General features: G+C 42.3%; 1 protein-coding gene across 1 annotated transcript in view; it reads right to left on the reverse strand.

The window, feature by feature from the left end:
• Positions 1-15,930, reverse strand: part of PARD3B (par-3 family cell polarity regulator beta) — a 442,984-nt gene that overhangs the window by 178,456 nt on the left and 248,598 nt on the right. The window contains exons 15-16 of the mRNA XM_008066237.2: positions 13,535-13,741; positions 12,571-12,808 (exon numbers count right to left, since the gene is read on the reverse strand). Coding sequence (XP_008064428.2) covers positions 12,571-12,808; positions 13,535-13,741 — 445 coding nt within the window. The remainder of the gene's footprint in view (positions 1-12,570; positions 12,809-13,534; positions 13,742-15,930) is intronic.

A 15,930-nucleotide genomic window follows, 5' to 3' on the forward strand; every position in this document is an offset into this window, starting at 1 on the left:
CAGACAGAACCAGGAGAGGAAGGGTGAGCAGGTGCCTTCGATGGTTGGCTTCTGAATTAGATTCTGTGCACACAGGAGCTGAGGCTGAGGTAGGCCATGGTATGGAAACTATCAGCAGATAGCTAGAGAAGCCAACTGAACTGTCCCCAAAATCATAGAGGGTATTATGTAGCATGGTTGAGACAACAGTCCTAGATGTGCAATCCAATAACATTTGTGCATCTCCTATCTGTTTTCAATGTGTGCATCTTCTGTTTTTAATTGTTCTGGGAAGCCTCTTGTTCATTCTATGAGGAAAATAGTTGCAATTACTATGCCAAAGACTCAAGTTTCCTCGCTGCATTAGGAATCTTCTCATGTTATTAACTTGAGTTCTGGTGTTGTCTGAAGACAGGAGAATCCAACGGATGGCAAAAGTAAGTCGGGTTCTCAGAGTGTGACTGAGGGCCACATGTTTTCAGGTGCTGACATGAGAGCAGCAATAACCAGGAGGGGTCTTGGTGCCACCATCAGTTCGAAGTCTGGCCCTTGCAGGCCATTTCCTGTCTCAATGTCGTGCTCTTGATCATCTGCAGAGGGAAACTCCTCCTCGATGCACGTATCTCCCTCACAGCTTAAAGGCGGATGCTCAGAAATCTCATTGAGGTTCTCCGATGAAAGGTGCTCAACAAAGAGCTGACTCCACCTCCCTCAAGAAAAGTATTAAATCTAGACATGTCATTACCTAACAGTGTTAAGTAAATATCCACAAGGACATGGCATTGTGCTGGACATGCAACAAAGCAAATTAGGCAAACACAGCCTGCCAGGAGCTTATGGGTGCTTACATGTGTATGACTACTACTGTGTTAATGTAGTTTATTAGTTACTTCAAATGAGTATGCAAATAGATCCACTAGGAAGCCTTTTGAATTTTATTAATCCAGCATCTTAAATTATTATATTTCACCTGAAATGCTAATGAAGTTTATTTATTAATGTGTGTCTTCTACTTTAGTGTCTTGGAAAGTTCTTTGTAGCATATTCATTTCTTTAAAAGTTAAGCCAATGTTTTTTCCACTGGACTTTTGTTTTATCCGTTAACATCTAAACCTCATTATCCAAAAGAAGTAATGAGATAAAGGGGTCTATTCTTCTTCAGGGCTCTTTGTAATTCACATGAACGTTAATGGGAGTTGTGCGTGCATATTAAGAGGAGAAGAGAGCCCTAATCAAACAAATAAGCCTGCTGGCTGACACTCTCCGTGATCATTTCTTATTGTGATAAGTATGACAATATCATCTTACTGTTCGGGACAGCCATAAACAGGACTACAGAGTAATCGAGGTTACACGGGGGTGGGGGAGGCACAAACAGCAATCAGATTCTGAAATGATGTTGAAAACCAGATAGCCATACATTTCATACTAATTAACTCCATCCATGCCCTTCGCCCTTCCATGCACACATACAAAACAGAATGATAAACAAACAGCTGCAGACAAGTTTGACAGCTGAAAACAAATTATTAAAGTGAGACACCAGGAAAGCTTGTACACTGGGCATCACAGACGCTCATCTGTCCCTGTACTCCATCCATTGGGTGAGTAGCCTTTCTGTCTCGGGATTCTCTTTTAGTTGAGAAATAAATATCTACCACACAATCCTAAATGCGTGTGACCCACAATTAATCTGTCCTTAACTCTGTAGATATGATTCTCACACCTACCTCCACCATTTCCATCCCTTGCCCTATTCACTCCCCTACATTCTCATGCTCACAGTCTATCCATATTATGGTTCTAATTTTCCTCTATGGTACTTAGTTGCAAACCAACAAAAGCAAGGATGCAAAATACATAAATATATAAATATTATCGGCGATCACACCACTGGGTTTAGTGCAAGTCAATATCGGTATATTACACTCTCTACTTTGCAATCCCATTATAGGCTCAACACCACTGGTCATAAAAAGTAGTATTCTGAGCCCAGGCCTGTGATAGCAATAATGAAAAAAAGGGTCATTGCTCTTTCCAACCCGAATGAAAAATTAAAATTGCTAGGGCACTTAGCTCAAAGGAAAATTGGCAAATTAACAAAATGGAGAAACAAAATATTCATGGTTCATTTTGTGAAAGAGAAAGTAAATAATTTAAGACAGGCTAAGGAGAGAAAATTCAGAGTTACTAGACACAAAAATGGAGCCTTTCTCAATTCCACTGTGCTCTTAGTGTCTATTTCTTTTTCTCTGAAATCACAGGCAGCCATGGAGAGTGGTGGAGGGCTGCGCCTGTGGTGGCCTTTGACTTGCAAATTTATTTTCCTTCCACAGTCATATATTTCTCTCAGGCTCAATACGTGCAGCCATTTTACCTGATCTAGAAGGCTCTCTGTTGTCAATGCATTTCTATATCTGGCTGGAAGCTACATTAAGAATTTTGACCTACTTTGGCTTTCATTTTTCATCTGAAATTTCATGTCTTTCATGTCTCCAAGTGGCCTCTGCTTCATGAAGCAAAACGCCTTAACTTTAGCCTGTTGTTGGCCTTTTACCTTTGGGGAAATGACTGTTAAAATTTCATTGGCCTGGTTACATTAGCTCAGTTACCCTTCCTACCCATAAAGTTGAAGGGATACCCAGGCATTCTACAATTGCTGTCTGGAAAGAGGTAATGACAGGCTACGGCCACATTACATTTATTGAACACGAGACCTGGAACAGCTGTCATGGGATCAAGGTAAAGAGGAGAAATGTATGACAGATGTCGTGTTCCCTGGTGGCTTAAGTACTCGGCCTCTATCTAACCTAATTTAAAAATCAAGTCAAAATGTATCTATAGGGGCAATGCATTATGGGACAACTTCAGCCCAGCCTGATGAAACAACTGTGAGTCATACATTCAGAACATCAAGTCTGAAATCCACATATACATTTCAACATATGAAGAACAAAAATAATAACAACAACAATAACAACAAAACTGTGTTCTCCATTTGAGTCCATGTTCTATTCGCATTCTAAAATAGAAAGTTTTGCCTTTCACTAAGTGATTAAATCGCCTTTGAAAGTAGCTTATGGCTACATTTAGAAAGGGATGACCCAATGCTTATAAAATATGAGTGACTGAATGATTTTAGCTATGTCATTTCTTCTTGCAGTTTATTGTGCAATGTGTCCAGGCTAATGAATAAGCACTGTGCTCAACTGAGTTACAAAACAGCAATTAGAGGAAAAATAAAAAACTGGAAAAAAAAGTTAGTGGGTTCTGAATATATTTTACTTGAGGCAAAGGTAATACTTGATGGTCTTGGCTGTCTGGAGTGGTGCCATAAGGTAGGGGAAGACAAGAAGCAATGTCTATCATATCTTAAAAGAAGATATGCAAATGGCCAGCAGGCATATGAAACAATGCTCAGCATCATGAATCATTAGGAAAATGCAAATTGAAACCACAATGAGATAACACCTCAAACCTGCTATTGGTTATTAAAAAAAAGATGGAAGAAAAGCGTTGGCAAGGATTTGAAGGAAAGGGAACATCTGTACACTTCTGGTGGGAATGCAAAAATTGGTACCACCATTATGGAAAACAGTATGGAGGTTCCTCAAAGAGTTAAAAATAGCGGGGTGCAGTAGCTCGCGCCTGTAATCCCAGCAGTTTGGGAGGCCAAGGTGAGAGGATTGCCTGAGCCCAGGGGTTTGAGAGCAGCCTGGGCAACTTGGAGAGACCTCATCTCTACAATAAATTTTTTTAAAAATTAGCTGAGTGGCACCTGCCAGTATCCCAACTACTTGGAAGGCTAATCGCAAGAGACCATCAGTTTGAGGCTGCATTAACTGTGAGCATGCCATTGCACTCCAGCCTGGAAGATAGAGTGAGACTCCAACTCAAAAAAAAAAAAAAAAAAAAAGGAATACAATTCAGCTTTAAAATGAAGGAAATTCCTTCATTTGCAACAATATGGATGAACTTGTAAGGTGAAATAAGCCAGGTACAGAAAGACAAATACCACGTGATCCCACTCATATGTGGGATGTAAAAAGATTGAACTCGGCCAGGCATAGTGGCTCGTGCCTATAATTCCAGCACTTTGGGAGGCTGAGGTGAGAGGATTGCTTGAGCCCAGGGGTTCGAGACCAGCCTGGGCAACTTGGTGAGACCTCATTGCTACAATAAATCAAAAAATTAGCCAGGTATGGTGACATGTGCCTGTAGTTCCAGCTACTTGAAAGGCTGAGATGGGAGGATCACCTGAGCCCAGCCCAGGTCAAGGCTACAGTGGCTGTGAGCATGCCACTGCACTCCAGCCTGGGTGACAGAGTAAGACTCCAACTCAAAAAATAAATAAATAAAAATGTCCATTTAAAAATAAATAAATAAATAAAAAAGGTTGAAGTCACAGAAACAAGAGAATGATGGTTACCAGAGACTAGAGGGTGGGGGATTAGAGAGGTGTTGGTCAGAGGACACAGCACTTCAGCTAGACAGGAGGAATAAGTTTAAGAGAACTACATACATCACAGTGACTAGAGTTAACAATAGCTTTTATACTTGAAACTTGCTAAAAGAGTAGATTTTAAGTGTTCTCACCACACAAAAAAACATAAGTATGTGAGGTAATATATATGTTACATAGCTTGATCTAGCCATTCCACAATGTATACATATACCAAAACATCAGCCTGTATGTTGTAAATATACAATTTTTACTTGTCAATCAAAAATAAGCGATATCTATCAAGTCATTTTGCTGATGTAAACTGTTTAATGTAAACTTCCCAACAAGTTGAGGAGGATGTTATTAACCCCAGTTTACTGTTGAGGAGTCTGAAACTCAAAGGGATTAGTGCAGACCACAGAGCTTGTGGGGAACAGATTTTTAACTGGGTCCAGCCTTAATTCAGTGGTGGTGGAGGTTGTGTGTTTGTGGGGAGTGTATGTGCATAGGAGTGTTCTTTTTAAAACAATTCACAGTAGGATGTCTTTATATAGAATTCCCCTAATTTAAGTAAAATATGTAGGATATTTTAGCACAAAATGAAGTAAACATAAATGTTTTAGCATTTGCAAAGCTTAGGAAGAAAAAGTTGATGCCTCTAGATTTTTAAAAATACCTTTGCCTTTAGGGTTAATGATTTAATTTTTCTGATACTGCACAATGTAGAAACTGAACCAGTGTATCTTTGAGATACGATCCCATTATCTGAGATAGAAAGAAACAATAAAGAATATCTACCTGTCGGGCTAGAGGAACAGGGTTGGTTCAAACAGGTGCAAACAAAGTTTGCCACTTACAGGACTGTCCACTTATCTTTAGAATGCTTACTGCAAGTGTACCAGGCCTTCATGTACTAAAACAGACATAGTTTGGGTAAGCTTTTTGTTACAGATTTATGTGAAGTTGGTTTAAAAATAACCTTCCCATATTCATATGTTGCAAAAAAGAAAATAGCAGGCAAAAAGTGAAGTGGCTTTAGCACCATGGTGTGCTAGGTTCTGATAACATATCTGCTGGAGACTCAGTGTGGTTGGACGGTATGCACTCCAACACTGTTAAACAGTGACTGAAGGTGAGATGACACCATCCCTTCTGACTCCACCTTCTTCGTAGCACCCAGTACAATCCAAAATACTCTCAATTATGTGAGTTTAGTTGTTTATTCTCTCTGCTTCACTGGAATGCATTCACGTCAGCCGTGGCCTCTTGTCTCCTCTTGTCTCATTGGACCCCGTATAACTCGACTGTTGATTCCCTCAAGATGACAGGACACTGGAGGTATTTGGTGGATGTCCCATCACTCCCTGTGTGATCCATCACCACAAACAGTTTACATGGTGATGTAATATTTGGCTTGTTTTTATTTTAAACTCACCAAAAGAAATTCAAAAGTCTTTGATTTTCCCTTCCTTTATTAAGATAGGAAAAGTGCTGCAAGAGGAAGACTTGGTTGCTGTGTATCTAGTGTCTGATGCAAAATAGGACTTTAATAAGTATTAACAAATAAACAGAAGTATTAACAAATAAACAATTATGAGGGTGCTTGGCAAGGATGAGGCTTTCAACAAATGCTACTGATCAACTGAATATGGGAAACACATTTTCAAAACAAAGATGAAGTTCCTATTGGCAGGTTCTACACACTGTTGATCTATTAAAAAGGAGTTTACTGAATGTATTTCCTTTTAGAACCAGATCCTATAAAAGGTGTAGGAAAAGGAACTTGAACCAGATCAAATCTTTCTACTCAGTGCTCAGAAAAGTTGTCATTCAAAGGTTTCTAAAGAGAGCAGCCAAAAGCACCAAGAAGAAACAACAGCAGCTACTGTATAAAGAAACGGATTTAAACACAAATCTCTGACTGAATCTAGTTTAAAGAACATAAGATTGACACGATTATTAAATAATTAAGAAATCAGGGACTAATCTCTAGTTTTCTACTCTAGATATGGTAATATTTTCTTAGGGTATGTCTTAGGATATTTTTCTTCAGTGCTTACTAAGTATCTGCTAGGGTACTATTCATAATAGCCAAGATGTGGACTCAGCCTAAGGGTCCATCCATGGATGACTGGATAAAGAAATCGTGGTATGTGTACACATGGAATACTACTCAGTTTTAAAGAAGAATGAAATCAAGTCTTTTGTAGCAGTGTGGATGGAACTGGAGGCCATTATCTTAAGTGAAATAGCTCAGAAATGGAAAGTCAAATACCACATGCTCTCACTTATAAGTAGGAGCTAAATAATGGATATAGAGAGTGAAATAATAGATGCTAGAGATGTTGAAAGGTAGGAGGTATGAGATATTACCTATTAGATACAATGTACACTACATGGGTGATGGTTAAACTAAAAGCCCAGATTTCACCATCCTGCAATGTATCCATGTAACAAAACTGCACTTGGATCCCCTAAACCTAAAAAAAGAAAAAATGAAAAGAAGATATTTGGTAGGCCCCAGGAAAGAGGCCCAGGACTGAGCAATGCGGTTGTCTACTGAAGGGGTGTGGGCTTCCCTCTTTGGCTGAAAGGAGCCATGATGGGTCTTCCTGCAGGATGGTGGCAAGAGTGAGATGCCTATGGAAGTTAAACACATCATGAAGAGTGTAAGCACCTTGACCCCTGAGGTTCTCTTTCTGCAGTAGGTGAACAGAGCACACAGGGAGACCACCATGTTGGTAGGTCCTTGGGCTGCATGCTTTCCACAAGAGTAATAACTTAACGGCATGTGTAAGAGCACACTCACATCATGTGAGGAGCAGATTCTGAAATCAACAAAGCATGTTGGAACTATACAACATTATGAAGACATGAATTAAAGAGATCCCCCAAAATTGTTTCTAGAGGATCAGGAGTAGGTTAAATTAGCAAGTGAGCTAAACTGTCCTACCTATAATAACATGATAGATAAGCTAATATCAGAGAAGCACTGTCCTACCTATAACAACATGATAGACAAGCTAATATCAGAGAAGCACAAACACTTAGCCTCTTCTGAAAAGCAAGAACAGGGCCTCTGCGAATGCACACCTACTTCCCCAATGCTGGGCCTGGTGGGGGTGGGAAGGTGGGACCCAGGTCTTCCCTCAGCCCTTGGCCAGCTGCCATTCCATGCGGTGCAACTGTACAACCAGTGCTACAAGGACTCCCTCCCGGAGAGTGTTGGAGAAAAAATAATACTTATTTAAACCCCTCACTCACTCCAAGAGAACCTTAAAACAATCAATCTTTTTTAAATAAGAAAGAAACTAAGTCAATAGCATCTGAGCAACAGATGAGAATTAAAGCAAAATCTGCTGGCTGACGGTAACAGCTTTGTGTTCTTTGTTGTAGAAAATGTGCATGTAGCAGCAACTCCAATATGCTCACCAACTCGGATGCAAAAGGCTATGGAAAACAGTTGCTATTTTTACACCAAAGATAAAATCAAACACCACCTTTCAGATCTTAATTTTGCTAACATAGTAGACGGAAACGAAGCCCAAGGTGCTCCATAGCTAAAGTATCTGAGACCTGTGACGTTGAGTGAAAGAAAGTACAGAGTGTGTTGGACTGAGAAAGGGAAGCCTGCACTGTGTTATGGGCGATGGAGTATGAACTTGACATGTCAAATCACCTGAAGTAAAATATATAACTAAGGCTCAATGTAGTTGTAGTCTAGAAAATGGGATACATGTAGCTTTAACCATCTTTATATTCATAGATTATTTAAGTCTTCTTATAGTGTTTTTCTTTAACACCTCAGAGAGGAAACTTTTCCTTATGAATTACTATGATACTGTAAAAGTAGTAATAATAATTATGATAAAACTACATTCGTTTTCTATGGATGCTGTAAAAAATTGCCACCATTGTTGTTCAGTGACTTCAACAACACAACAGGGCTAGACTGACAGGGTTGGCAGACTGCATTCCTTTCTGTATGCTCTCTAGTGAGAATCTGCTTCCTTCCCTTTTCCAGCTTCTAGGGGTACCCACACTGTGTGGCTCCTTGACCTCTCCCTCCATCTTCAAAGTCAGCAGCCCTGAGTTTCTTGGTATCTTACTTCCATTTGCCTTTTCTTCTTCTTCTTTTTTTTTTTTAGTTGGAGTCTTACTCTGCCACCCAGACTGGAGTACAGTAGCACTATCACGGCCACCCCAACCTCGAACTCTTGAGTGAGTCTTCTACCTCAGCCTCCTAAGAAGCTGGAACTATAGGCGTGTGCCACCATGTCTGGCTAATTTTTGGATTTATTGTAAAGACAAGTTCTGCCATGTTGCCTAGGTCTTTCCATGTTGCTTAGGCTGGTCTTGAACCCCTGGGCTCAGGCAATCCTCTTACCTCTGCCTCCCAAAGTGTTGGTATCATAGGCATGAGCTACCATGCCCAGTCTCCTCTTCTAGTTTTAAGGCCCCTTGTGACGATGTTGGGTCCACCGTGGAAAACCCAGGGTAATTCATTGTGAGGTCGGCCTACCAGCAATCTGCACTCCATTCGCAGCCTTCCTCCTCACCTTATGTCATTGCATATTCATGGACACTGGGGACAGGGACATGGACATCTCTAAGGGCCATTATTATGCTTGTTGTAATAATGAACTTTCACTGGATGTTTACTGCTTGCTGGGCATAGTTCTAAGCATGTCATATATGACAAGATATACTCGTAATTCTCATAAGATTCTATTATTACTCCCATGTTTCAGATGAGAAAACTGAGGCAAATGAGGTTAAATAACTTGCTCAGTGTTACCTAGATAGAAGTTAGAGGAGCCAAAACTGTATCAGATGTCCACATGCAGAGCCTTTACTTTCAACCTCTCTACTCCTTCATTCCAAAGACAAAACTCTCATCTACATACATTGCATATACATGATGTCCTTATTATCAAGATGCTTAAATCACAGCTCATAAGTTCTGGCAATTAAAATAATTACCCAGAATAAAGGGCAACCTTAAAATTCAAAATGGCAAATGGAAAGATATATAGAGACCACCAGGAAAAATGCATCAATGTCTACTGAGAGATTTGTTCCAATCTGGCACTAGACTATAGGCCATGTTAAATAAAGTATAGAGGAGGCCATTATTTTGCACTCTTGCTAGGTGCCATGGAATCAAATTAAACTTAGGAATGAGTCAGTTTTCCAAAATCCAGGAGATTCATAGCAGCCAATCTAAAGAGACCCAGGAGGCCTGGCATGGTGGCTCCCGCCTGTAATCCCTGCACTTTGGGAGGCTGAGGCAAGAGGATGGCCTGAGCACAGGTGGTTAAGACCAGCCTAGGCAACAAATCATCTCTACAATAAATTTTAAAAATTAGCTGGGCGTGATGGTATGGGGTGGGGTGAGGCAGGATTGCCTGAGCCAAGGAGGTCAAAGCTGTGGCAGCTGTGATAGTGCCACTGAACTCCAGCCTGGGCAACAGAGCGAGATACTGACTCAAAAATACAAAAAACAAAAAAACCAAAAAGAGGCCCAGGCAGGCAGGGCCCCAGGTCATAATAAGGATGTTCTCTCTCATTTAACCTCATAAGGAAAGTAACTACTTTTTGTTCCTTGTTTCTGCTTTCTTCTTCTTCTCCTGATACTGTGTTCAGTGCACTGAAGTACCTTTCTGTTCCGTAGATGGGATGCTGCCCGATTTATGAATCACTAATAAAAGCTAATTTGACCTTGAAAACTGAATTTGTTGGGCAACCCCCTGGGGTTCCCTCTCACTGTTGCAACTTTTCTGTCCTCTCAATAAATCCTGCTTTCTCAAAACAAACAAACAAACAAACAAACAAACAAACCCAATTTGTTGAAATTTTGTTCATTGATAGTTAGATAACGACCATGATATCAGGCCTGTGGGGTAACCCTGACCCAGGTGGCAGCAGGATCGTGGCAAGTCTTGTCCCAACACATCCAGAGGCAAAGTTACTCCCAAGACTGAGCAGGAGGGTCCTGGCATAGCCTTTTATAAGCTGGAAATGTACCAGGAAGACTCACTGGTGTCAATGTTATCCGCATCCTCTAAACGTCACTTTGCAGTATACAAAGTCCTTCCATATATACGAGGTGGGACCCAAAAAACCTGGAATTATCTTTTGGAAAGTGGGCCCCTTGTACTACAGGTTTCCCCTCCAGGTAAGTATTCTAGGAACTCATTGGCATCCATGTACCAGCTAGCGTTGTTGTGTAAGGCTGCATTCAGTGAGAGGCTTCAATGAAATTTTTTGGAGATTCTCTCATCAAGTTTGCCCATTTCATGATGGGTGATTATGAGTACACCTGCCTACACTGTTCTATGTCCAGCGGTTGTCTTTTGCTTTGTTTTTTACCAAAAAAGGCATGACCCCTATGCCTTGACCAACTTTTTTTTGTTTCCCTGGATGAAAAAGGTCCTTGAAAAGAAACATTTTGCCAATGTGGAAGAGTTTCACCTCTTCCAAAAACAGCAGAGGCACTAAAAGGCAACAAAACTAGAGTTCAAAAACTGTTTGGAGCAGTAGAAAAAGCATCTTGATAGGTGTCTTGCATCACATGGAGAATACTTTGAAGGTGACTGAAGTTTAAACATGTAAGAATAAATACATCATTTTTAATAAATAAATTTTGGGGGGTTCTCCCTTATATTTATGATTGAAATGGAAGGTATGCAGTGATGAAAGTTTACTTTCTGTCTGGAATTTCAGCTGCAGGTCCCACACTGGCAGGAAGTGGTAACAGGTACACCTGACCTTCTTAAGAGCTCTCTCTCCTAAGGGCTGCATAAGAGGGGGCCAAGCACTTCCTCCATGTCATCTCCCATCATTCCCTTTAGCCCGCAGGAGAGATGTACAGAGACTCAGCGATTTGACAGAAAGTTACAGGTACAAAGGACATTATGGAAAGGGGCGCTCTGGTCTCCCACCTCCAACAAAATAAGTGAGGGGCACAAGAAAACCCCCAGGGAATGTGGAGGCAATTGCATGGAAGGAGACTATCTCCCACTTCCCACCTGCTTACTCCTAACTTGTATAAACTGACTGTGCTCCTCTTCCCCATGCAGGAGTGTACTGGGGAGAGTTTGATGTGTGCCCCCGGGGAGGGGGTGCAAAGCTAGCACGTGACTCATCCTGGAGAAGTCTGGGAATATGAAGGTGGGGGACATCTCTGTGGCAGGGTGCAGAGTGGAACAGGGCAGGGGAGGGAGAGCTGTGCTTTTGTCCTCTGAAAATGAGAGGTCAGCATTCCTGTCAGTCAGTTAGGTGCTGTGGCAGTACATGAGACTACAGTCTCCTCCAGCTGCCACTGCTCCAGAAGTCTACAGCTGGGATAAGAAGACTCCACCAGGCATGTGTGAGGTCAGAGGGTAAGGGTAAGAGGTCAGTGGGAAAATAAGTCTCCGACATCAGTGCCCAGTGCAGTGGGACCCCCCCCGAAAGACCCACAGAGGTGCTCTGAAGGCCATATTGGACCAGATAACCAGTGAAGTCTAACCCTATCCTGCTGAACATTGCCCCTCCCCCTCCTCTGTTCCAGAGACTAAATAGGAGGAGAGGGAATCTAGCCTCCTGCCACAACGCAGAACACTCTTCGTGGCTAGGCCCCACGAGTCGGGGGAGGAAGACTTTGTTTTATGCTAGACTGAACACTTCTGACCCTAGACACAATGACATCTCTGCTGCATCACAGTGCCTCTGTAGGTGACACTTGTTGTCCCAAAGGCCTGGCCACCACAAGCCTAGAGTCATGGGGGCATGAGGTTCACCTGTCATGACTCTTCTAACTAAGAGGAGATGTCCACCCACAGGGGACATTCGGGGCTCCCTGTTACTGGCTTTTGCTGTGCCACTGGAGGAAGCATTTCGGCATCCGAGTGACACTTGGGTAGAAAGGACCACAGGCACTGCCTGTCCTCTACTGAGACTCACTTACCTCTGACAACAGACTTATGACAGTGCCCTGCCATCCCTACACACTCCCCCAAAAGCTTCCCTGCTTCTGCAGAGAAACAAGCACATCCAGTTTCGACTTTATGCATAGAGCTAAGGAGACAGGAGAGCAAAGGAGTGATTCCACCAGGAGAGATACAAAGAAACTCAGCCAGCCCAGCCTCTGTGGCAGGCCCTACCTCAGCATGGCCCCGAAACCCTTCCTCTTCATCTTCCTGTCGGGGTCTTCATTCTCCTCTTTGCGCTTTTTCTCCTTGACTTTCAACTTGCCCTTTTCCTTTTTCTTCTCCTTCTCTTTCATTTTTTTTACTTTCCTGGCTTTATTTTCGATGTCCTCTAGCTCAGGGGTCCCCTGAGGGGCAGATTCACCATTCAGAGCTCCATGGCCGGAGTGAGAGCTCTTATCAGACAGACCGTCTGTGCAGAGAAAACACAATCAATACCCGTGGTCGGGGGCACTCATGGTGCATTCATAAGGCAAACCGAAATGTAAAATACGAAAAACAGGTGAACACGCTCCGGAGCTCCACCCCACCATGTGGCTTTGTGCCCCCTTTGAAGATGCAGTTGCCCAAATCTGGTCATTTCAAGTGAGGTCTGATGATGGGAGTTGCTTAGCTGGTGGTATGAGAGGCTAGCTACACTACATGGCAAAGCACTAATAAGCTCCCCAAAAGCAGCTTGTTAACCTTGATCAGCTCAGAAAGCCCACATGCTGGGAAACAAACAGGCTGCATTTATTTCGAGGAGAGGATTTGGGGCACAAATAGAACCGGCTGCTTCTATCCAATTAATGCAGTCAGGGTCCTAGATTGATGCTGCATCTAATGAGTCCAATGAGCATGTCAAGAAACGCATGCTTAGCACTCCTCCCCTAAGGGAAGTGACAGCTGGTCTTTGCAGAAAGGGAAGAGGAACGCTTCTATGGCATCGCTCGGCGAAATAAATGGCACACTGTGTTCTCCAATTCCAAGTTCGTTAAGCCAAGGGGCACAACACATCAGGAAAATGAATTACTTTTAATATCAGAAATATAATTGTGATCCTTGAATCATTTTTCTCTGTACTTAAGCACATACTCCTGCCTATGATTTGCAGATAATAGCAAGAGGAAGAAGCCATTCAAGGACACATGTTGCCTACCAGCCTCAAGCTCCTCAGGTCCGTCGTAGGACTTGTCGATAGCTGCCCGGAAGCTCTCGTTGCAGCCCCGGCCTCGGACCATGTGTGGCCGGGGCCTGTGGAAGGGAAGCTCATTCTTGCGGACCTCGGCCACGGCGGTCTGCAGACTCTCCAAGGAACTGGACTTTTTCAGGCCCAGAGTCGGACCAAAATCTTTGCTTGGAGATTCTGGAAAAGAAAGGGCAAAAGATCACTCTTGTCCTCAGGAGCAGCGTGTTGTGATGGAGACGCTGCTGGTCCTGGAAAACTGTTGCCTGGGCATCTTGAAAAAGGGCCATTGGCAGGCAGGAGTCAAGGCGGAGCTCCAGCTCTGCCACCGCTTGTGACCTTGAGCAAGTGGCTTGACTTCTCTGAGCCTCAGCTGCCTTTTCTAAAGCTGTGGTAAGATTTAAAATGGCAATGTATATTATATCTAGAAATGCACATACACGTGTCTATATGTAAATGCATACACACGTATGGATTTGAAAGGCTGTAACTATCCGTGGAAAGTATATGTGTGAGTGTGAAAGTGATTACATATAAGAGGGTGTATATATGATATGTATAAGTCATATTTGTGCACACATACACACACACGCACACAGAGCACCTAGCACAATGAATGCTCCCATTCTAGGACCCGGTCTAGGCACTTTCACACATTAGAGCTTTTATTATTGCTGTGGCTATTTATATTATTATTATGGAACATACTACGCATGAAAATCAAAGAACATTGAAGCGATTGTGAATTTTGTGATTAAACTTCACCTTACCCTACTGCCTATTAATGTATCAGTGCAATTTATTTAGTTAACCAATCAAGCAAGCAAAGCAAGAAAAAAACAGCTTTTCTATGCCAATGCTATTGTCCTGAATGGATTTCTATTTGGATGGCTAGAAAAGGGGTAACCTTTTTATATGATATAAAATTACAAACTAGAAAAAAAAAAAACAAAGCATGAGTGAATGCTGATCATCTCTTTTCTGGTGTTACTGACATAGGTGTGGTTCATCTTGCCCCATACCTGCCCCTCCCATCCTGTTCCTTGACCTCCATCCCCTTCCCCAGCCAGTCTCCCATTATCAAAAACAGGATTAGGCTCTGTAAACATTGGCAGCACCAGGATGACCTGAAAGATGCAAGGAATTCTATCAGGGCTCCTGTTTCTACACCCACAGCTTTTCTACCAGGGCCAAAGCTCATACTTCTTTCCAGTTACAAAAGAGACTCCTATCTTGAGGAGGCTACATTTGCATTTCTGGACATAAACTACCATGCTGTTTCTAGTAGCTATGGACTGACTACACATTAGAGACTGTGGACGCCACATACCTATGTCAGTGTCTAAAACAGAACAAGGTCCAACGAACGGCACTGCCTTTCATTACTATCATCACTGTTTCTGCTTCTACTAACACCACCATGAAGCACACCGCTGCAAGTTATGTAACACAGTACTAGTTAATCTGAAGAATGAAAAAGATGACAAAAGCCTGATGCATGTACAGGGGGTGGGAAGGGGGAGGCAAAAAACCCCAGAATTTATTTATAAAAAACTGTGTATTCCTACCTGTTTAAGCTTCAGTCACCTTCAAGGTACCCTCTATTTGATGCAATACACCTATCAGGATGCGTTTTCCACTGCTCAGAAAAGTTTTTGAACTTATCAATTTTTGGATGCCTTTTAGTGCTTCTGCTGTTTTCTGTTTTATCTCTTTCACATCAGCAGAAAGTTTTCCTCTGAGGACTTTTTTCATCAGGAACACAAAATAAAAATCACTCAGGGTAAGATAGGGTGAATAGGGAGGGTGGGGGGTCATGTTGTCTTTGGTCAAAAACTGCTTAACACTCAGCACAGTATGGGTAGATGTAGTCATAAATCACCCATTGTGAAATGTGCAACATGCTGAAATCTAAAAAAAAAAAAAAAAATCACTGAAGCTGAATACAGCCTCTCACAACAACTCTAGTTGGTACACTGATGTCAATGGGTTCCTACAACACTTACCTAGCAAGGGAAGCCTGTACTACAAAGGGCCCACCCACCAAATGATAATTCTAGGTTTTTGGGGGATCCCCTTATATACACCCACATAAAGTTTGATGGTAACATACACCCTACCATATGTCCTGAACAGTTAAAAACAGTCAACATCATGACAATAATGTGGATATCTAATGGCGCCTGGAGTGCTGAGCACTATTCTGTGTGCGTCACCTGTATGAGCTTCAGATAATCCTGACAGGTGGGCTGCTGGCACCACTGTAGCCCCACTTTACAGACAAGAAGACTGAGGCACACAGCAGTGAAATAATTGTCTAAAGTTAGACACTGAGAAAGCACCCGAACTAGGAGCCAGCTGCAGCTTTC

This window comes from Carlito syrichta, unplaced genomic scaffold (assembly GCF_000164805.1).
Source record: "Carlito syrichta isolate Samal-C Ts95f unplaced genomic scaffold, Tarsius_syrichta-2.0.1 Scaffold308865, whole genome shotgun sequence".
NCBI classification, from domain to species: domain Eukaryota; kingdom Metazoa; phylum Chordata; class Mammalia; order Primates; family Tarsiidae; genus Carlito; species Carlito syrichta.